The sequence below is a fragment of the Bufo bufo genome, chromosome 1 (genome assembly GCF_905171765.1).
Source record: "Bufo bufo chromosome 1, aBufBuf1.1, whole genome shotgun sequence".
Lineage (NCBI taxonomy): Eukaryota > Metazoa > Chordata > Amphibia > Anura > Bufonidae > Bufo > Bufo bufo.
The window spans coordinates 375,248,728-375,272,459 of record NC_053389.1 but is presented as its reverse complement, the minus strand read 5'-3'; the positions used below and the strand labels follow the sequence as shown (position 1 = coordinate 375,272,459).

Sequence of the window (23,732 nt, the reverse complement as noted above, 5' to 3'; positions counted from 1 at the left end):
GAGCATGCGCATATAGTGTGGGGATCTAGCCGACAATGAGTCTATCTCTTAACGCATACGCACAAACTTTGCCGGCGGAAAAAAGGTTTTCAAACACCAGACGCATGCGCAGAACATACCCCGAAAAATCTGTAGACATTGGACGCAAGCGCAGAATTTCACCCGAAAGTAAATATGTGATTGGCCGCTAGCGGACATTAATCAATACGAGCTCGCAATGTGATAGGTGACTTCTAAATGAAACCCACCCCACTGATATAAAGACTTGGAGATAGGAAGCACTCGTGTTGATAGTAGCTCCATTCCCCTGAAGACGCCGCTGCTGCGGTGAAACATGTTGGGGGAGCTGTGTCTTTAACATTTTAATAATGATGGCAGGGCTGAGAATGGCTTAGGGAAAGGCGATTTGCAGATGCCGAACCCTCCTGAGGGCCAGATTAGGAATACATGAATAGTATAGGTACTTAGAAATAGTCAGTGAGGGTCATTACAACCAAGGCAGAGCCTAGGACACAACATTTAGTAACAAAGTGCGGCGTAACTGATCATACAGTTGCAAGAAAAAGTATTTGAACCCTTTGGAATGATATGGATTTCTGCAAAAATTGGTCATAAAATGTGATCTGATCTTCATCTAAGTCACAACAATAGACAATCACAGTCTGCTTAAACTAATAACACAAAAATAATTAAATGTTACCATGTTTTTATTGAACACACCATGTAAACATTCACAGTGCAGGGGGGAAAAGTATGTGAACCCCTAGACTAATGACATCTCCAAGAGCTAATTGGAGTGAGGTGTCAGCCAACTGGAGTCCATTCAATGAAATGAGATTGGAGGTGTTGGTTACAGCTGCCCTGGCCTATAAAAAAACACACACCAGTTCTAGATTTGCTTTTCACAAGAAGCATTGCCTGATGTGAATGATGCCTCGCACAAAAGAGCTCTCAGAAGACCTACGATTAAGAATTGTTGACTTGCATAAAGCTAGAAAGGGTTATAAAAGTATCTCCAAAAGCCTTGCTGTTCATCAGTCCACTTTAAGACAAATTGTCTATAAATGGAGAAAGTTCAGCACTGCTACTACTCTCCCTAGGAGTGGCATCCTGTAAAGATGACTGCAAGAGCACAGCGCAGACTGCTCAATGAGGTAAAGAAGAATCCTAGAGTTTCAGCTAAAGACTTACAAAAGTCTCTGGCATAAGCTAACATCCCTGTTAGCGAATCTACGATACGTAAAACACTAAACAAGAATGGCTTTCATGGGAGGATACCACAGAGGAAGCCACTGCTGTCCAAAAAAAACATTGCAGCACATTTACAGTTTGCACATAAGCACCTGGATGTTCCACAGCAGTACTGGCAAAATATTCTGTGGACAGATGAAACCAAAGTTGAGTTGTTTGGAAGAAACACACAACACTATGTGTGGAGAAAAAGAGGCACAGCACACCAACATCAAAACCTCATCCCAACTGTGAAGTATGGTGGTCGGGGCATCATGGTTTGGGGCTGCTTTGCTGCGTCAGGGCCTGGATGGATTGCTATCATCGAAGGAAAAAGGAATTCCCTAAGTTTATCAAGACATTTTGCAGGAGAACTTAAGGCCATCTGTCCACCAGCTGAAGCTCAACAGAAGATGAGTGTTTCAACAGGACAACGACCCAAAGCATACAACAGAATGGCTTAAACAGAAGAATATACGCCTTCTGGAGTGGCCCAGTCCGAGTCCTGACCTCAACCCGATTTGGATGCTGTGACCTCCAGAAAGCGATTCACACCAGACATCCCAAGAATATTGCTGAACTGAAACAGTTCTGTAAAGAGGAATGGTCAAGAATTATTGGAATATTAGAATTGACCTCCTGGGTTAGTGGGTCATTTGAAATGTTGCACCTATCAATTAGAATCATTCGTTTAGATATAAGGTATTTCCACCTATATATGGTAAGTTCCACATGTAGAAAAAGGGGAAGGAAGAGGGAGGATTCCACCTCCTATATAATCAAAAACTGTGTGTGAGGACTCCTCCAATGATTACTTCATCCACAGCGGAATTGCAATGGTTAAAATGTAACAAAAGGTAAAAGAAGTTCATCCACTGTGAAAAAAAACTGCATTGTCTATTGTAATAGATGGATTTGAATGTTTCCAATTGTGTGACAATGTGACACTTCAGTATTGAAATGAGGTATCATATATTGAAATACATTAGTGATTGTTGCGTCTTTCAACGGTTCCTGCAATTGTATAAGTAATCGAGCTAAAAGGTAATGCCCTATACTCACAGTTCGATGTCTCGATTGGAACACAGCCTGGCAGTATCGTAGTACAGCAGAGGGTCGGCTAGTATACTACGTGGCAGTAACATTGCCCAGTGGAACCATAGAGGTCCTCTGCCTAAGCAAAATACATTTTTTAAACCCTATATCTTATCTAGTTGTCTTTATATTAAGAAATAAACACATACTGAAATCAGCATATACTCAATTGCTAATAATTCTTCAAACAGAAACAAACTGATATATGCAATGGCGGTTGCCGACGCCGATGCTCCCCTGCTCCCCTCCACAGTCCCCGGCTCCGTGCTTGGGTGAGCACTGTCTGCTCTGGTCGCCTCCATCACTGCCTGTGTATGGCTGCATTGCAGAGCAGGTAGTGGCAGTGATCAGTTGCCGGTGTCTTCCCATTCACCGCTGAGGTCCTGTGCTCTGTCCTTACAGACACCATCCTTCCTGGAATTGACTTCACGGTTTCCTCTAGCCCTGGACACAGCATGACTTCCAAGCTGTTCCCTGTAGCACCTGATTTAAGGGTTTTGCACATGTGACCTGTGCAACTAATCCCAGCCCTCCTGCACCTATATACAGTCAGGTCCATAAATATTGGGACATCAACACAATTCTAACATTTTTGGCTCTATACACCACCACAATGGATTTGAAATGAAACAAACAAGATGTGCTTTAACTGCAGACTGTCAGATTTAATTTGAGGGTATTTACATCCAAATCAGGTGAACGGTGTAGGAATTACAACAGTTTGCATATGTGCCTCCCACTTGTTAAGTGACCAAAAGTAATGGGACAGAATAATAATCATAAATCAAACTTTCACTTTTTAATACTTGGTTGCAAATTCTTTGCAGTCAATTACAGCCTGAAGTCAGGAACACATAGACATCACCAGACGCTGGGTTTCATCCCTGGTGATGCTCTGCCAAGCCTCTACTGCAACTGTCTTCAGTTCCTGCTTGTTCTTGGGGCATTTTCCCTTCAGTTTTGTCTTCAGCAAGTGAAATGCAGGCTCAATCAGATTCAGGTCAGGTGATTGACTTGGCCATTGCATAACATTCCACTTCTTTCCCTTAAAAAACTCTTTGGTTGCTTTTGCAGTATGCTTTGGGTCATTGTCCATCTGCACTGTGAAGCGCCGTCCAATAAGTTCTGAAGCATTTGGCTGAATATGAGCAGATAATATTGCCCGAAACACTTCAGAATTCATCCTGCTGCTTTTGTCAGCAGTCACATCATCAATAAATACAAGAGAACCAGTTCCATTGGCAGCCATACATGCCCACGCCATGACACTACCACCACCATGCTTCACTGATGAGGTGGTATGCTTAGGATCATGAGCAGTTCCTTTCCTTCTCCATACTCTTCTCTTCCCATCACTCTGGTACAAGTTGATCTTGGTCTCATCTGTCCATAGGATGTTGTTCCAGAACTGTGAAGGCTTTTTTAGATGTCATTTGGCAAACTTTAATCTGGTCTTCCTGTTTTTGAGGCTCACCAATAGTTTACATCTTGTGGTGAACCCTCTGTATTCACTCTCTTGAAGTCTTCTCTTGATTGTTGATTTAGACACACATACACCTACCTCCTGGAGAGTGTTCTTGATCTGGCCAGCTGTTGTGAAAGATGTTTTCCTCACCATAGAAAGAATTCTTCGGTCATCCACCACAGTTGTTTTCCGTGGTCTTCCGGGTCTTTTGGTGTTGCTGAGCTCACCGGTGCATTCCTTCTTTTTTATTTTTTTTATTTATCTTTATTTTTATTTTAGAAATCATAATATTAATACATGAACCAATATTAGTCACATCGGTGTACATAGTATGACAATCATGAACATCATTATAAACAAATTCTACACATCATCCTAAGTTCACACCTGAGATAATAGGAAATCTAAGTATCTCGCCCCCCCCCCCCCCCCCCCATTGGCTGTCGTCCACTCCGTTCAATCAAGTATAAAATAATATCAATATTAAATATATTAAATATAGCTACGTAGTTCTGCGTGCAACTCTCCGTTTCCTTTCAATATCCTCATATATTCTAATTTGGTGAAGGTATGAACCCCACTCCCTTGTCAAGGGCGGGGAGACAGAACCCCAGTACTTGATCAATATAGCTTTAGCCACCATCAATCCCCTCATCCAAATCTGTCTGACCTGGGGCGGGACTTCCATTTCTGACCCATAATCTCCAAAGATCACTATCAAGATCCCCGGGTTATAGTTCGTTGAAGACTCCTTTTGTAGGGTAGAGAAGACCTCATCCCAATATTTTCTTATTTTACTTCAGCTCCAAAGCAGATGGACATAGTTCGCATTAACATATCCACATTTAGGGCAGCAACAATCCCGGTCTTTATTTTGGGGACATTTTCCTTGGATTTTGGGCGTATAGTACAATCGATGGAGGATCTTAAATTGGATTAACCTATGAGCACTGGAAACTGTCGCCTTTCTCACGTTCCTATAGATAGTGGACCACTGTAGTGGAGAGCAATTCAACTCTTGCTCCCACTTACTTGGGCTTTTAAAAGTCATTACAGTTGCCAGTGCCATTCGGAGTATAGCGTATAATCTAGATATCTTCACCTTCTCATACTTCTGAGCGTCACAATAATCAAAGAATATATTCTCTCGTGGAAAAATACGACCCCTATTCCTAGAGGCTTCAAATATATGTTTCAAGCGTGAATACATAAATAAATCTAATAGTGAACTATCGGTAAAACCAAATTCCGAAAGTGATTTAAAACGACCCAAATAAAAAAGGTGAGACACCCTGTTGATACCATTACGTGACCAATAACCAAAATCTGTAATTTTGAAGAATTCCTCCAGCCCCCTGTTCTCCCACAGAGGGGTGAAAGCAAACGGGACGGAAACTTTAAGGATCTCCTTCAGCTTGTTCCACACCCTCTGTAGTGAGCAAGCGATCAGCAAAGACTTCCTCATTCCCATATACCCAGTCTCCAAACATGCAAAAATATTCTCTATTGGTTTATCGATAACTTTAGTCAAATACTGTGAAAGTAAGCTCTCTTTCAAATAACAACAACGCTGAATCTGTGCACATAAATAATAACCTTGAAAAAAAGGTAGTGACAGCCCACCATCTGCCTCCGACAACCATAAATATCTCTGCTTTATACGCACCCTCTTCCTTCCCCAAATTATATCGTTAATCAAGGTCTCCAGTCTATGAAAGAAGATATCATCGATCCAAATGGGGGAAGCACACATCGGGAACAAGACTATAGGTAAAATAATCATCTTAATCAGTGCTATTCGATCTGTCTGTGCCAGTATCAATTATCGCCAAGCGCTGATTTTGGCCCTAACTTTATTCAAAACCGGGGCCAAATTAAGCTCGTAAAACCTATTTATAGGAACCCCAATCTTAACCCCCAAATAATCCAAGGTATCATTAGGGACCAAAACACTGACTCACTTCCCTTCATCTACAGCTTTCCGGTTCAGCGGGAGGAGCGATGACTTTGTCCAGTTGATCATATAGCCTGATAGTTTACCATAGTCTTCTATTACCTCTATCACATACGGTAGAATTTTCCAACCCTGATCCAGGAACAGAATCACGTCATCAGCATATAGGCTTATTTTATCACTCACTCCCGCCACCCCGAAGCCATCTATACAATTATCTAAGCGGATCCGACAAGCCAACGGTTCAATAAAAAGAGCGAAGAGGAGGGGAGACAACCCTGTCTCATCCCTCTCCGCATCATAACAGGGGAAGAACTAATACCGTTGATATTGATTCATGCAACCGGCTGTTCATATAGCATTTGGGTAATTTCCAGAAATAGATTCCCAAGGCCAAAGTGAGACATAGTAGCCCACAAAAAAGGCCACTCCATCCTGTCAAACGCCTTTGCGGCGTCTAAGGACAGGATGGAGTGGTCTATACTGCCCCCAACAGACAAATTCAGATAGACCCTATATAGACTCATCTGTATTTGGCGGCCCGGGATAAAGCCCGTCTGATTGGGTTGTACCAGACAAGCTATAACCCTCTTCAGGCGATTAGCCCAAATTTTTGCAAAAATCTTATAGTCCGTATTTAGGAGCGATATAGGTCTATATGACCCCATATCGCATGGATCCTTCTCCTTTTTTAAGACCAGGATAATCACTGCCTCTCTAAATGATGGGGGTAAAGAGCCGGATGCACAGGATTCATTCAAAACTAGAAGTAGGATCGGCAGGAGTGATTTGGCATGGTACCTATACAATTCAAACGGCAATCCATCTGGGCCGGGAGATGAATTATATTTTAGGGAGGGAAGAGTCGCTTGGAGTTCCTCCAAAAGAATGGGGGAGTCCAATATCTCTCTATCTTGGACAGATAACTGGGGGAGCTCCAATTGTTGAAGATATTGATCCATATCAGTACGGCTAAGCATAGACTCAGATTTATAGAGGGTAGAATAATATTTCACAAATTCCTCCCTAATCTCCTCTGCGGATCTCACCCCAGTTCCTTGTGAATTCCTAATTTCTCTTATACTGGTAGCCTCTCTCTGGTTGGCCACCAAACGAGCCAAAAACCTGCCCGTTTTACCAGATTCGCTAAAACAATTCTGGCCTTGGAATAGGAGCTTGTGTTGTGCTTTTTTATACAAAAGTGTCTTAAGCTGTGAATTAGCCTCCCTTAACTGATTGATGTATTGCTCCTTGTTGCAGTCAATTAATGTGGCGCGTAAACTCCTTATTGAATCTGTCAGTTGTTGTTCCCTGCGACGTAATTCCATTCTAAACCTATTAATTTTATTAAAGTATAAGCCCCTTATATGGGCCTTCAAAGCGTCCCACACATAATGAATATGTGTTGAGCCTACATTGAAGCCCCAAAATTCCTGAATATCCTGGTCTAATCGGGATTGCTCCCCTATCACATCAAACCAGTGCGGGTTCAATTTAAAGGTTCTTCCTGAAGTTGGGGCCTCCGCAAACGCAATCAGAACTGGGGAGTGATCCGAGATTCCATGAGGTTCATACTTCATTCTCAGGAATAGTGTTGATCACGAATATTCGAATTTCGAATTTTTATCGCGAATATAGGTACTTCGAAAATTCGCGAAAATTTCGAATATAGTTATATATATTCGAAATTTCGAATATTCAAATTTTTTCTTTATTTTTTTTTTTATCAGTACACATGATTGTGGGCCAATAAGAAGGCTGCAATATACTTGACTTTAGGAGTAGTAGTGTTTGCGAATTTTGCTCTATATTCGTTTTTTTTGAATATTCGCTATATTGCTATATATTCTTGTTTTAGAATATTATGAATATTCTAAAAAACGAAGTTATAGCAATATAGAGAATATTCAAAAAAAATCGAATAGAGCAATTTAGCTGTGAAAAAACCGTTGATTTAAATGGTGGGGGGATATAAATAAAGGCCAATATCACCTCCTGCCCTTTCCAATACCCGTGAAGGAATACATATCTCCCTTCTTTATCAATCACACTATCTAGCGGTTGAAACTCCATCCCACGATGAATATATACGCTGACACCTCTTGCATAAGAAGAGTAGCAAGCGTGGTACTCAAGAGAAGCCCATTTCCTTTTCAGTGTATAGATCCTATCTAATGTTGCGTGGGTCTCTAATAGTACCACAATCACAGGCAGATGACGAACCACAAGATCAAATACCACCGTCCTCTTCACTCTGTCTCCCAGCCCTCTCACATTCCAGAATAGAATGTTACACGGCATGTCCTATGAATAGAGGTAATTCCAAGTCCCCCATCTTAACAGAGAGGCACGCATAACTACGAAGCAAACGACGGCAGTAAATCCCTCCCTTAAACCCATCCCCAGAAACCCCCCTGCATGGTTGACAAGGCATTTCACAATATCCATCAACCTCTCTCCTTCCACCAAACCTCCCCCCCCGCCACCTCCCCTCATTAACCTCCCTCCTCGCCACCTTTTCATGCTATTTCATAGACCTCTTGAGTCCAGCCATTGCACAGCCTCCGCCTGTGTGGAGAAGAAACGGACAGAATCATTATATACCACTCTCAATTTGGCGGGATATAGCATTGAATACTTAATCTTGGCTGCAATCAATCTTTTTTTCACATAAAAAAAAAGATCTTCTTTTACTTTGGGTCTCTCGCGAGAAGTCGGGAAATATTGATATCAAGTTACCATCAAATTGTGTTTCTGTTACTTCTCTTTTACGTCTAAGAACCCAGTCCCGGTCCTTTGAGCAAACAAATTTTGCCAAGATTTCCCTAGGAGGGGCCCCTGGAGGAGGTTTTTTAAAGGGGATTCTGTGGGCCCTTTCCACACAGAAGGTAGATGCATCATAATCTGGCCCCAAACTTTCTACCAACCACTTCTGGAAAAAATTTGACGGGTTATCCTGTTCTACCCCTTCTGGGAACCCTACTAGCCGCAGGTTATATCTGCGAGACCTATCCTCCAGCTCTACCACTTTCCTTCTTAACCAAGAACGGTCTTCATCTACTTCTTCTAGTCTGTTCTTTAATACACCATTCTCTACAGTGACATAGTTAACTGCAGATTCCAATTCCTTCACCTTTAGTCTCAGCTTCGTCATTTCGTCTCTTATTATGGTGACGTCCCCTTGTACTACTGCGAGGGAAGAGGCCAACTCTGCAACCGAGGTACTAGTAGCATTTACTACTCCCAGTATATCCTGCAGTTTTTTATTAATACTCTCAAAGCCTTCACTGTGGGAGGAACTGGTCTTTGATAAGCCCTGTTCTAACCGGTCCGTATTATCTAATCCTGGCTCAGTCTGAGGAGCAGATCTCTGTACACTTCATCTAGTTTTGGGTGGTGGTGACTTCAAAAATTTGTCTAATCGGGCCTGTGGGCTCCCCCCTGATCCACCTTTTGGAGAGGTCAATCCTCCTGATTTACGAAATTTTGGTGGCATTTTTATATAAGTCGATATATTGCAACTATGAACACAGTTCAACGCCCCAACTATGAACACAGTTCAAAGCCCCAGAAAGAATGGTAGAGTACTCTTCAGGGGGAGATCATATAAATTTCTGAATAAATTCCCCTACATATCAGAACCACCCAAAACAATACCTCTCTTCCCTATAAATCCCCAATTTTTTTTTTTTTTGCCCCCGGGTATTGCCGGATGGCTATGGAAAAAAGAGACGTAAATAATGCGTCACTATAACATAAGAGCACCCAAGCTAAAATGTCCTAATTACCCGGCTAAGTCGAGTTGACAGAGACCATACAGAGGTCATATAGGGAAAAGCAGGCCCAACCACCAGGTATCTAATAAATCTGAATAGCGTGTTCAAATCAGTGAATATCCCACAAACTAATATCTCATATATATACAGAACGCCAATCACCAATATTACCAAGTACACAAAAGCGCTCATGCTAAGTGCGGACTGAATGCTTACATCCCCCAAATAACAGGCTAAATAAGGTTGCCAGCAGTTATGTAACAATCATATAAACGAAAGCGGAGCAGAACCACTAACAGGCTAAATAGGGTTGCCAGCAGTTATATAACAATCATATAAACGAAAGTGGAGCAGAACCACTAAGTGTCTGAATACATTGTTGAAGTTAAAGTTTAGAGTGTGAGTCCCATATACTGAGTACGGCAGCAGGATACCTAGTGGGCGCACCTTCTTGCTATCAAACTGAGGCCCCAAAAGTATGACTTTCCAGCCACACCGATGAGATGTCAGAACGCCCAACTAAATTCCCCGCTAGCGGCTGAGATTATCAGGAGGGGCAGTCCATCCAAGGGGAAAAGGAAAAGGGTCCAGGCATCTGTCAATCGGAGGGAATCCTTATGGGCCTTAACTCTTCATCTGTACTTTCAACAAAGAGGGGGACCGTTCCACTGAGTTCACAGCATCCAGCTCCAGCGTCCACAGAGAACCACACAGCTGACAGCCCCAGGACTCGCAGCTGGGCTCTCCAACAGGGACCACAGACGACCCGGGAAAAAGACACGAGCAGGCCTCACATCGCCCCCCGCCGGGAGCACCAAACCTCTGCCGTCTCCCAACAGCGCCCGGAGGTCAGTACGTTTGGCATCGGGATCGGGACACCAGTTTCACCCACAGGACACCGGACACCTATTTCACCCACAGGAGCCGCAGCCCAACATCTCAAGAGGCTTACCAGCTCCAGCACCCAATACTTCACAGGCAGCAAACAGCATGCGGCGGGTCACGGCAGGCAGCGGGCAGCAGGCGGCGGGTCAAGGCAGACAACATATAGCGGGCAGCAGGCGGCGGGTCACAGCGGGCAACAGGCGGCGGGTTAAGTCAGGTCACAATCCCATCTGGGCTCGACTAGCCAGGGCTGGCCTGGGGTCGGCGTTCCTTCAAGGTCGACATCCAGGAACGAGGCGGGGAGAGAGAGGAGAGGGCAGCCGGAGTAGGAGCGCGGCACACCTACGTCATGCCGCTAGCCGACAGCGATATACACTCACCTAAAGAATTATTAGGAACACCTGTTCTATTTCTCATTAATGCAATTATCTAGTCAACCAATCACATGGCAGTTGCTTCAATGCATTTAGGGGTGTTGTCCTGGTCAAGACAATCTCCTGAACTCCAAACTGAATGTCAGAATGGGAAAGAAATGTGATTTAAGCAATTTTGAGTGTGGCATGGTTGTTGGTGCCAGACAGGCCGGTCTGAGTTTTTCCCAATCTGCTCAGTTACTGGGATTTTCACGCACAACCATTTCTAGGGTTTACAAAGAATGGTGTGAAAAGGGAAAAACATCCAGTATGCGGCAGTCCTGTGGGCAAAAATGCCTTGTGGATGCTAGAGGTCAGAGGAGAATGGGCCGACTGATTCAAGCTGATAGAAGAGCAACGTTGACTGAAATAACCACTCGTTACAACCGAGGTATGCAGCAAAGCATTTGTGAAGCCACAACACACACAACCTTCAGGCGGATGGGCTACAACAGCAGAAGACCCCACCAGGTACCACTAATCTCCACTACAAATAGGAAAAAGAGGCTACAATTTGCACGAGCTCACCAAAATTGGACTGTTGAAGACTGGAAAAATGTTGCCTGGTCTGATGAGTCTCGATTTCTGTTGAGACATTCAAATGGTAGAGTCCGAATTTGGCGTAAACAGAATGAGAACATGTATCCATCCTCTGATGGCTACTTCCAGCAGGATAATGCACCATGTCACAAAGCTCGAATCATTTCAAATTGGTTTCTTGAACATGACAATGAGTTCACTGTACTAAAATGGCCCCCACAGTCACCAGATCTCAACCCAATAGAGCATCTTTGGGATGTGGTGGAACAGGAGCTTTGTGCCCTGGATGTGCATCCCTCAAATCTCCATCAACTGCAAGACGCTATCCTATCAATATGGGCCAACATTTCTAAAGAATGCTATCAGCACCTTGTTGAATCAATGCCACGTAGAATTAAGGCAGTTCTGAAGGCAAAAGGGGGTCCAACACTGTATTAGTATGGTGTTCCTAATAATTCTTTAGGTGAGTGTAGTAGCATTCCTTCTTTTTAAGAATGTTCCAAACTGTTGTTTTGGCCACGCCTAATGTTTTTGCTATCTCTCTTATGGGTTTGTTTTGTTTTTTCCACCTAATGATGGGCTGCTTCACTGATAGTGACAGCTCTTTGGATCTCATCTTGAGAGTTGACAGCAACAGACTCCAAATGCAATTAGCACACTTGAAATGAACTCTGGAACTTTTATCTGCTCATTGTAAATAGGATAATGAGGGAATAACACACACCTAGCCATGGAACAGCTGAGAAACCAATTGTCCCATTACTTTTGGTCCCCGAACAAGTGGGAGGCAACTATGCAAACTTTTGTAATTCCTACACCGTTCACCTGATTTGGATGTAAATACCCTCAAATTAAAGCTGACAGTCTGCAGTTAAAGCACATTTTGTTCGTTTCATTTTAAATCCATTGTGGTGGTGTATAGAGCCAAAAAATTTAGAATTGTGTTGATGTCCCAATATTTATGGACCTGACTGTAAGTGGTCCAGCCCCCTTCCCGGGAGCCTGAGTGTCAAAGAGTTCCTGTATTCCTGATCTGTACTTGTCTTCTGGATTTTGCTGTCTGTCTGATCATTGCCTGCTATGTCTCAACTCTCCTGTTGCTGACATGGACCTGTATCTGTGCCGCCTGCCCTGACCCATAGCTTGTAAGACTATGCCTTGTCCTTGGTCCTGCACAGTCGCTCCTGGTTACAACTCGGCCTTTTGACTACGTCCGTACCTCTTGTACCTTGCTCTGGTACTCCTTGGTCTGCCTAGACCAGCTGCTTAGTGTACTAATCCACCTTAAGAGGTAGCACCTGGTGTTCCCCTCGGCAAAGTCCCCACCATCAGGGGTACTGCAAAGAATGAGGTGTTCAGTTTGACAGCACCTTTAGAGAAGGTTGGTCATGTGACACAGTGGGTTGACACTGGCTATTTCGTGACAATATATTTAGCAATTTACACCTCATGGTGGTCTTCATCTTCATTCTTGACACATTAAATAAACAATGGCAATCAATATTTTTTTTTTTCAATGATCTTGGATGGCCTTTATCTCGTGATAGCAATGCTACCTATATTACTTTCTTTTAGGGGGTACAATCTCTCCTTGAGGAGAGAGCGCCTTAAAGAGGTTGTCCGGGTTCAGAGCTGAACCCGGACATACCTCCATTTGCCCCCCGGCAGCCCCCCTGACATGAGCATTGGAGCAGTTCATGCTCCGATGCTCTCCTTTGCCCTGCGCTAAATTGCACAGGGCAAAGGCATTTTTAGGAGTTCCGGTGACGTACTGGGGCTCTCCATGGGGCTGACAGGAACCCCGGTGATGTCACTGGCACTGATGGGTGGGATTTAGCTCTGCCCTAGCCAGTAAAACGGCTAGGGCAGAGCTAAAGCCCGCCCCTCAGAGTCGGTGACGTCACCGAACACACTGCCGGGTGGAAGTTACCGCCCGGCAGTGTGTTATTGGAAACAAAAAAGCTTGTGCCCTGCGCGATGTAGCGCAGGGCACGGGAGCGCATCGGAGCATGAGATGCTCCGATGCTAGCCTCAGGGGGGCTGTCTGGGTGAAAAAAAGGGTATGTCCGGGTTCAGTTCTGAATCTAATCGCTGTGAGGAGACTTATAGGCCATGCATGCTCCTCTGGAATTCTGAGAAAAAAGGGATGCAAATGAGCTCTTAACAAGCTCTGCCTCTAATGCCACCAGATGTAAGGCAGCTATCCTATAAGTCAATGTTTAGCTCTTTAAATAAGCCTTGAGACATGACTCAGATAGTAAATAAGCCAGCCATCTGCAGACAGCTGTTTTGGGTTAATTGCCCCTCATCAGTGCAGAGCAGAGAGTACTGGCTTTAGTTCTATTACATCTGTATACATTGTGGTGTACTTTAACACTAGCATTTTTCTTTTCCGGCATAGAGTTCCGTCCTAGGGGCTCTATACCAGAAAAGAACTGATCAGTTTTATCCTAATGCATTCTGAATGGAGAGCAATCCATTCAGGATGCATCAGGATGTCTTCAGTGCAGTCTTTTTGACTTTTTAGGATGGAGATAATACCGCAGCATGCTGCGGTTTTATCTCCGGCCAAAAAAACTGAACACTTGCCTGAATGCCGGCATTTTTTCCCCTAGGAATGTATTAGTGCCGGATCCAGCATTCAAATTGCCGCATTGACGAATCCGGTATTCCGGTCTGTGCATGCGCAGACCTTTAAAAATGTAAAAAAATAAAATACCGGATCCGTTTTGCCGGATGACACCGGAAAAACGGATCCGGTATTGCAATGCATTTTTCAGACTGATCAGGCATTTTTCAGACTGATCAGGATCCTGATCAGTAAGAAAAAATGACATGCGTTTTCATACAGTTTGCCTGATCAGGCAGGCAGTTCAGGCAACGGAACTACCTGCCGGAATCAAACAACGCAAGTGTGAAAGTACCCTAAGAGAAAAACAATATAAACCTTTTAACCAATAATATCAATGTAATCATATGCCTTTTGATTGTTGTTAATAAAACTTAACACCATTACTGTCACTTTTATTAAAAAATCTACCCAACGTTGATATCTAGTGTTGTATTTTAGTTTACCCTGCGCTTCATACCCTTTGGCATTTTGTCTCAAAGACGTACCCATCTTTCCATTTGTTATATAATGAATTAAAAGCTTTGTCCTTTTCCATAAAAACACAGATACCAAATGTAGTCCAAGTGACCAGAAAGTACATGTTCACATTTTAATACACCCTTGATGATTTGGAATACAGATATGATTCTGAGTCTTTCGGTCTAAAAAGACTTTAAATGAACAAAAAATACATTGTCACACTTTAATACCCAATGAAAGTATATTAGTGTCCCCCTACATATACAGCAGCTGCTCCAGGGGAAATTTATGACCAGATGCACCCCCCCCCCTCCAGCAATAACAACTGATAGATGAGGCTTTCTGAAGGTAGACCTGTGATAATCAGCTAATTGTTGGGCTGAATTAAGTCTGACTGCACAACCCTTTTAATGGGCTATCAATAAAATAATTGCTGAAACTGTTCCGCAAAGGCTACTAAGCATTTAAATTTTTTCCTATGGTCGATATAATTATCTATAACTACAGTTAATTGATTTCTGGTCCCCTCCAATGTGACTTTTAAAAAAAAATCTTTTTGCAGCCACCTACACCCGAAGATCTGTCTATTGTGTGTTTCACCAGTGGTACAACAGGTGAGTAAGTATGGATTAACTGTTACTTTAAAGAAGAGAAATTTGTGATTAGCATTTACAATACATACAGTATGTTTAGAAGTCTATAGGACTCACCTTTTTCACATTTTGTTATGTTGTGGCCCTATGCTAAAAGTGTTTCCCCATTAATCTGCACTCAATACATCATAATGACATTGTGAAAAGAGAATTTTAGGGTACTTTCACACTAGCGGTAAGGGACTCCGGCAGGCTGTTCCGGCGGGTGAACAGCTTGTCTGATCCGTGCTGCTGCTAGTGCACGCCACCCCTGGAATACCGATCCGGCCCCGTTGACTATAATAGGGGCGGGGCGGATTTCCGACGGCAGTGCATGCCGAGAGGCCACCGGAATAAAAGTACGACATGCACTAGTGGCAGCATGGATCGACAGGCTGTTCACCCGCTGAAACAGCCTGCCGGAGTCCCATGCCGCTAGTGTGAAACTAGCCTTAGAAATGTCTGCAACATTATTAAAAAGGAAAAACAAAAATTTTGCATGGACATACGTTTTCAGACCCTTTGCTATGACACTTGAAATTTAGCACAGAGTGCCTCCCATTTCTCTTGATCATCTTTGAGATTACACTTTGACTGTAGTCCACCTGTGGTTAATTCAGTTGATTGTACATGATTTGGAAAGACACACCACTGAGCATTAACCAAGCCATGAAGATAAGAGAACTGATTTGAGAGATCAGAGACAGGATTGTGGAAGTGTCACGCTGGGTAGGATACAAGATACAAAAACACAGAGAAAACCACAAAACAAGCGTCTAGGCCAGAAGCTGGGAATAAAGGTCACCTCCTGACAATTCCCTACCAGCTCTCCCTGGACTGCTGTGCCCACGTTCAGACCCTAATGGTGGGAATAAACGTGCCCCCATGCCTAAGGCTGTAGATTCCCTAAAGTCCCTAAGATGGTGGAAAGGGGAAAAGAGGCACCCTGCTTCTTTAGGACCTGGAGGAGGCAGGTGTTTCTCTAACAGCCCTAGACAGAACACACAAAAGGAAAATAAAAACCAACTTATCTTGTAGCTGAGCAGAAACTGCAAATCCACCTTTCCTCAGAGCAAGAAAGAAGCTATAACCCGCACAGGACACTGGGAAGGGGCGTACACAAACGACCCCACCCAGTGCACCTGAAGGGAGGCGGATACAACTCCAAACCCAAAACAAACAAAAAATTACACACGTGCTGCTAACCTGGCAGACCTCCGCACATAACCTGAGCAGGGCATGACAGGAAGCACATTTCCCAAGACCATATTGGCCTCAATAATTTTTTAATAGAAGAAGTTTGAACAACCAGGACTCTTCCTAGAGCTAACCACCGCACCAAACTAAGGAATTGAGGGAAAAGGGCCTTGTTAAGAGAGGTGCCCAAGAACCAAATGGTCACTCTGGCTGAGCTCAAAGATCCTGTGTCTGAAGTTCAACCATCACTGCAGCACTCCACCATTCAATACTATCACAATAGTGAAGCATGTGATGGCAGCATCATGCCAGGGGGGGTTAAGTGGCTGTGCCAGGGAGATTGGTTAGAGTTTAGGGAAAGCTTATTGGAGCAAAGTACAGAGATATTCTTAATGAAAACCTGATCTGGAGTGCTCTGGACCTTGGGCTGGGCCAAAGGTTTAGTTTGCCTTCCAAAAAGGCAATTACCTTAAAGGGAGTCTTTCACCGAATATGACCATTACAGACCACTCAGATCAGGTTCTCCATTACTTTCCCCAGATTACTATGGTACCTTTCATATTGCCGTCCATCCCCGATTTGCTCCAAAAAACACATTAATACCATATGGTAATTAGGTTCTGAAGGTGCCCAGGGGTGGCGTTCATGCGGCCGGTGCCCAGGCTCCTGGGCGCTTTGCTTACCAAACCCCTCATCTTTCACCCCTCTGGCCCGCCCTTGTTTATTCTGATTACCTCCTCCTCTCTGTCTGAAATCCCGCGTCCTTGTCGCTCCACACATTCCCGGCGCGTGCGCACTGCATTGCCCATTATGGGCAGAGGAACAGGGACTTTCAATGCGCATGGTCCAGCCTGCGCAACCCGATCCAGCCGGCGGAGGGACGGGATTTCAGATGGAGAGGAGGAGTTAATCAGATTAAACAAGGGCGGGCCAGAGGGGTGAAAGAGGAGGAGTTTGGTAAGCAAAGCGCCCAGGGGCCTGGGCACCAGCCGCATGAACGCCGCCCCTGGGCACCTTCAGAACCTAATTACCATATGGTATAAAAGTGTTTTTTGGAGCAAATCAGCGATGGACTGCAATATGAAAGGTACTATAGTAATCTGGGGAAAGTAATGGAGAACCTGATCTGAGTGGTCTGTAATGGTCATATTTGGTGAAAGACTCCCTTTAAGCACACAGCCAAGACAACATAGGAATGGCTTCGGGACAACTCTGTAAATGTCCCTTGAGTGGCCCAACCAGAGCCGTGACTTGAACCCAAACATCTTTTGAGAGACCTGAAAATGGCACTCCACTGATGGACCTTATCCAACCTTATCCTTTAGAGGAACTGCATAGAAGAATGGCAGAAAAGCTCCAAATCCAAATGATGGGGAATAACTAGATTTTTTTTTTCATTTTAGCACAAGGCCACAACATAACAAAATGTGGAAAAAGCAGCATGAAGCCTTTTTGAATGCACTGTATATATAGATGATACTTTCTGGACTTAAAGGGGTTGTCCAGGGTCAGAGCTGAACCCGGACATACTTCCATTTTCACCCAGGCAGCCCCCCTGACTTGAGCATCGGAGCAGTTCATGCTCCATTGCTCTCCTTTGCCCTGTGCTAAATCGCCGAGGGAAAAGGCATTTTCAGGAGTTCAGGTGACGAACCGGGCTCTCCATGGGGCTGCCAGGAAGCCCGGTGACGTCACTGGCACTGATGGGCTTTAGCGCTGCCCTAGCCAGTAAAACAGCTAGGGCAGCGCTAAAACACGCCCATCAGAGCCCGGCAGTGTGTTATTGTAAACAAAAGAGTCTGTGCCCTGCACAATCTAGCATAGGGCAAGGGAGCGCATCGGAGCATGAGATGATATATATATATTTTATATTTTTTATATATATAAGGAAGCAATGTGTAAGAAGCGGACAGCTAGATGAATTACTGCAAGCAGTGAGCATTCACTATTGAGAAGGCAGAGAGACAATTAACAGCCATTCTACACTATATAGGCATAATTATAATATACACTTGTAAACATACAATTTAATTAATGTAAGTATATTAGAAAAATGGTCATTATCACTGTCCACACACATTACAAAAAAAACTAAAATAGCAATTACACTTCCAGCATAAGTAACTTTATTATCATTTTAATAATTATTAGGATAATACCAAATAGGTCTAGGTTTGTTATGATCTACTTTTGCACAATAAAAATACTTAGAATTTGCGTTTGCATTGCCATATATATATATATATATATATATATAGAGAGAGAGAGAGAGATGAAAAAACGGACAGCACTCCAAGTAAAAACTAGTGGTGTTTATTCACCCATGTGGATGGCAACGTTTCAGCTCATACAAGAGCCTTTCTTAGCTTGAGAAAGGCTCTTGTATGAGCTGAAACGTTGCCATCCACATGGGTGAATAAACACCACTAGCTTTTACTTGGAGTGCTGTCCGTTTTTTCATCTCTATCAGACGGGGTAAGCTGCTACATCCCTGGACTTAGCACCCTCTTTGTGTTTTCTCCAGTGCCGCCATCATTTTCCCATATATATATATATATATATATATATATATATATATATATATATGTGTATATATATATATATATATATATATATATATATATATAATAATTTTTTTATTCCATTGATAGAGCTGTATGAGACTTTTTATGGGTATCATTTTGGGGGTGCATACAGTACATTTGTTTTGTAAAACTAATTGAAAACTATAGTTTTGTTTGTCAAATATATTAGATATTCCTCTGAAGTAGTAATCATTATCACTATTACTACAATGTGTAATGGGAATCACTAGAGAAGTGGTCAGCATATACAGGCAAAGAGTAGATGAGAAAGCGTTCACCTTCTCAGTACTTCTCAGTACTACTGTAGTCCAGAAAAAGAAAATATGCTCCCTGATTGATGGAGGTTGCTAACATGCACAAAAGTACATGCTACCCCTCTCCCTGGGTTCATGTAAAGTTACACAGGGAGAGGAGGCTCTATAACTCTCTTCCTCTCACTGCAGCATGTCCGCACTGCACCACTTGCATCCAAGCAGGCTGACATGAGAGCCAGCTGAAGGGGAGCTACTTCAATCTGCTTAATCACAGGCTGTTTACCAGCTAGAGATATGAGCCAGGTCACTCTTGACCAGGTTTCTGAAGTTTCTATCTCCAGCTGTATCACAGCTAGCTTAGATTCTTAGCTTCAAAACAAGACTTGGCTCACATCTGTAGCTATAGCTTGAGTTAGAGTTGTTAGAAACTGCAGGGTCCTCTAACTGCAGACTATAGACACAGGGACTTTTAGCAAGATATATCTATTTGTATATAGTACAAAACATAGAGGGTAATTTATGACCAGATATAAACCACTTTTGTCCCTTATATCTGGAGCAGAATTTGCAACTTCTCCGCACTCACGGCAGGTCTAAAGAAGTGGGCATGGTGTGGCCGGGCACAGGCCAGTAGGCACGTCTCATTCGTCTTTTTCTACACCTGGTTTAGGCGTAAAAAATAGTCTAAATGTAAGACAGCAAGGAAGCTGTCTTACATTTAGAATAAGCGGTGGATATGCCGAATGTATGTAGAAGCCAGCGCTATAGGGCTTATTAAGACCAGTGTCTAAAACACCGGTTTTTAATAAATGTGCCCCACAGATTTTACAGTTGGGTTTAGAAGTATTTGGACAGTGGCACAATTTTTATAATTTAGTCTCTGTACAATTGATGTGAAGCAAACTCATCAATATGTGAATGAAATGCAGACTTTCAGCTTTAAATAAAAGGGAATTGATCAAAATATTACATTAACCCTTAGAAATGTCAGCTATTGTTGTGTGTAATAAGGTGTTAAGCTTTTTTCTTTTTTCTCTGTCTGCTTATGAACAGAGAAAAAGCAGCATGAAAAAAAAATGTTGCACAAACTCATTAAATGGTCACTAACTTTTCACACAACTTTGCATACATCAGTAGTACAAGACACTGTAAGAAATTTTGTAATATATGTTATTAGAGAGAAACACCTTGTTCTACAGTTATCAGATGCTTCTTCCCTTCCACCTTCATTTTCTAAAATGATGGCGTCACTGAAATTTTTGAGAAATCTGTCTTGGTGACAGCAAGACAGCTGTCTGCTCATTGAAGGATCATATTAAATCATGCAATGCATATATATGGAGGGGGGAGATGTGAGCAAGGGCTGAGTGAGACAGGACTCCACCAGAAACACCAAAGAGTGCTGCAGCTAAATAGGAAGCTTGTAACTAAACCCAAGTGATTTATTAACATCTTTACATGTCAGTTTTTCTCTATAATTTCATCCATGATCCTGGGGCTACTTCTTGAGTGAGTGTGAGAAAATTAGGAAGCAGATTCTCATGTACTTCCTTTGTGAAGAGGATGGGAGCTAGTCTCCAGCCACCAGATCTGGGAGAAATGCAAACCAGTCTAGCATACAGAGGAAAAAACTGCTAAAAAATGGCACAAACAAATTATACTGTATAATGGCAAGACATAGTGTTATTCCTCATGTACACACTGTACTACTGATTAATAGAAATTTGTTGAAAGGTTAGATATGCTTTAAGGATTTATAGTCTACATAGTTCCTTGCAAAATTGCATTTGATGGACCAGAGAGAATGAGTTAAATGTTCTGAGATGTTAAATGACCCTAGTAGCTTCTTTGTATCTGCTTGTAGTTTCACTTTAAAGACATTTTCAACTACTAACTTGTTTTATACATGGGATCTAGTGAAATATGTCTGGAATATTTTATGTCTAGTTTTTTCCTTTCTTTTTTAATTTTAGGCAATCCCAAAGGTGCCATGCTGACCCACGGAAACGTTGTAGCCGACTTTTCTGGCTTTTTAAAAGTGACAGAGGTGAATACTTTGAAAAGTGATTTAGGCCTGTGCAACAGCACGTGGACACATGCTGCTTGTTCTGTTCAGGTGTCATAGATATTACACAAAATTCTTTACCAGTGCCACATACACAATTTATAACCTTCACTTGTCTTACTGCCAATAATATCTTTATTGAAACTCACACTTGGTAACCACTCCAGTAACCCTTTGATGTTACTGTGGTATGTGCATATTTTCACTTGAAAAGTTGTAAAAGATTATATACATTGATCCCGACATCCGAATATCGCTTGAATAAGTGCATTTAAAAGGGTTGGCCCATTTCACACATTGGTTCCATATTACTAAGGTATGCCACCAAAGTCAGACAAGTGTGGGACCCACCTCTGTAACTCACACCTGTTTCTAGAACAGGGCCTCCAAAGTGAACGAGGGATCTCAGCACAAGTGTGTCAACCTCCATTCACTTCTATGAGAGTGTTGAAAATAGTAGGAACTCCCATAGAGGTTAATGCTTGAGTGATGCGCACTCCATTCACTTCTATGGGAGTTCCGAAATTACTGTATCCGAGTGTTCTTACTTGACTCGTTTCAGAGCTACCATAGAAGTGCATGGAGAGCACACTACTTCACTTTGGAGGCTCCGTTCTAGAGACAGGTGTGGGTCCCAGAGAAAAATAAAATATAAAATATGCTTGTATATAAATACATAAATAGCCTGTGTGCACCATGGGCCGATTCACATGTCCACAAAATCGGTCCGCATCCGTTCTGTAGGTTTCAACCCGTTCATTTTCAATGGGGCCGCAAGAGATGCGGATAGCACACAGTGTGCTGTCCGCATCCACTCTGCTGTTCCACGGCCCCTCAAAAAAATAGAACATGTCCTATTCTTGCCCACAGACATGGACATGAAAAGGCATTTCTATCATAGTGCCAGTCATGTGCGATCCGCTAAATGCACAATGTCCATTAGTTGCTGAAAAGTGGAGGGGGTGCCATGCAGACCAAAGGCTAAGACCTTATATTGATACAGCCCCTCAGGCGTGATGAAGGCAGTTTTCTCTTTGGCAGCCTACGTTAAGGGCACCTGCCAGTACCCTTTCGTGAGGTCCAAAAATACCGGGCTTCTCCTAACCTCTCGACGAGCTCATCCACCCGGGGCATGGGATACGCATCGAATTTGGAAACCTCGTTAAGTTTTCTAAAGACGTTACAAAACCGCAACGTCCCATCCGGATTGGGTATGAATACTATAGGACTGGCTCACTCACTCTTTTTGACTCCTCAATGACGTCTAGCTGCAACATTGGTTGCACCTCCTCCGATATGGCTTGTCGCCGAGCCTCGGGTACTGTCACGGATGGTGTTGCAGAAAGCTGGAACTTATAAATAAACATCCGACTGGCTTGATCCCAAACTAAGGAGCATATGGGTGAGCCCTATAAAACCCCTAGAGCTCTCCCTGACTGCTATGCCCATGCAAAGGTCTTTATGGTAGACGATTGCATGCCCACCTTATACTATGTGACACCTGAAAACCCTATAATAGTGAGGGGACACGACCACCGGCTCCCTGCACTTAATACGGACGGAGTCAGGGTAACCTACAATCAAGCCAGCAAGGAAACGCAAATAAAGGAAACAGACTTATCTGAGGAATCAGGAGAAGCAGCATCAAGCAGTGAACAACTCATCCAGGAAGAAGTATAAACCGCAAAGTGAGGCAGTATGGGAGGGAATATAAAGGGAGACAATTAGTGTAAATAGGTGACAGCTGGGAGAAGGAAAGGAGATGAGAAATTGAAACCAAAACAAAGAACATCATGCAAGAGGTAGCGAAGAACGTCTAACAGACCTTCTCACAGAGCTGGCGGTGACAGTACCCCTCCCTCTACGGGTGGACTCCGGACACTCAGAGCCCACCTTCTCAGGATGAAAACCTATGGAAAGCCCTGATGAGACAAGTGGCCTTAATGTCCGCCACTGGGACCCACATCCTCTCCTCAGGACCATAACCCTCCCAATGAACGAGGTACTGGAGAGTACCGCGGATAATGCGAGAATCCACAATCCTAGAGACCTGAAATTCAAGATTACTATCAACAACAAGATCTTGTAAGGCCCAATAAACTTAGGACCCAACTTCCAGGAGGGAACCTTCAGTTTCATATTCTTTGTAGACAACCACACCAGATCACCCACATTCAGGTCCGGACCAGGCACACGTCTCTTATCCGCCACATGCTTATATCTCTCACTCATCCTCTTCAGATTACCCTGAATCTTTTGCCAAATAAATGACAAAGACGAGGAAAATCTCTCCTCATCAGGTAAAGCAGAAGACCCCTCACCAGAGAATGTCCCAAACTGCAGATAAAACCCATATGCACCAAAAAATGGTGACTTATCAGAGGACTCCTGGCGACGGTTATTTAAAGCAAACTCAGCAAGGGACAAAAAAGAACACCAATCCTCCTGATTCTCTGCCACAAAACAGCGCAGATATGTCTCCAGATTCTGAATGACGCGTTCGGTCTGACCATTCGACTGTGGGTGAAAAGCAGAAGAGAACGACAACCG

General features: G+C 43.3%; 1 protein-coding gene across 7 annotated transcripts in view; it reads left to right on the top strand.

The window, feature by feature from the left end:
* ACSL6 (acyl-CoA synthetase long chain family member 6) overlaps positions 1 to 23,732 on the top strand; it is a 658,958-nt gene that overhangs the window by 471,360 nt on the left and 163,866 nt on the right. For all 7 annotated transcript variants that reach the window (XM_040405103.1, XM_040405087.1, XM_040405095.1 and 4 more), the window contains 2 exons: positions 15,012 to 15,063; positions 21,091 to 21,164. In XM_040405103.1, coding sequence (XP_040261037.1) covers positions 15,012 to 15,063; positions 21,091 to 21,164 — 126 coding nt within the window. The remainder of the gene's footprint in view (positions 1 to 15,011; positions 15,064 to 21,090; positions 21,165 to 23,732) is intronic.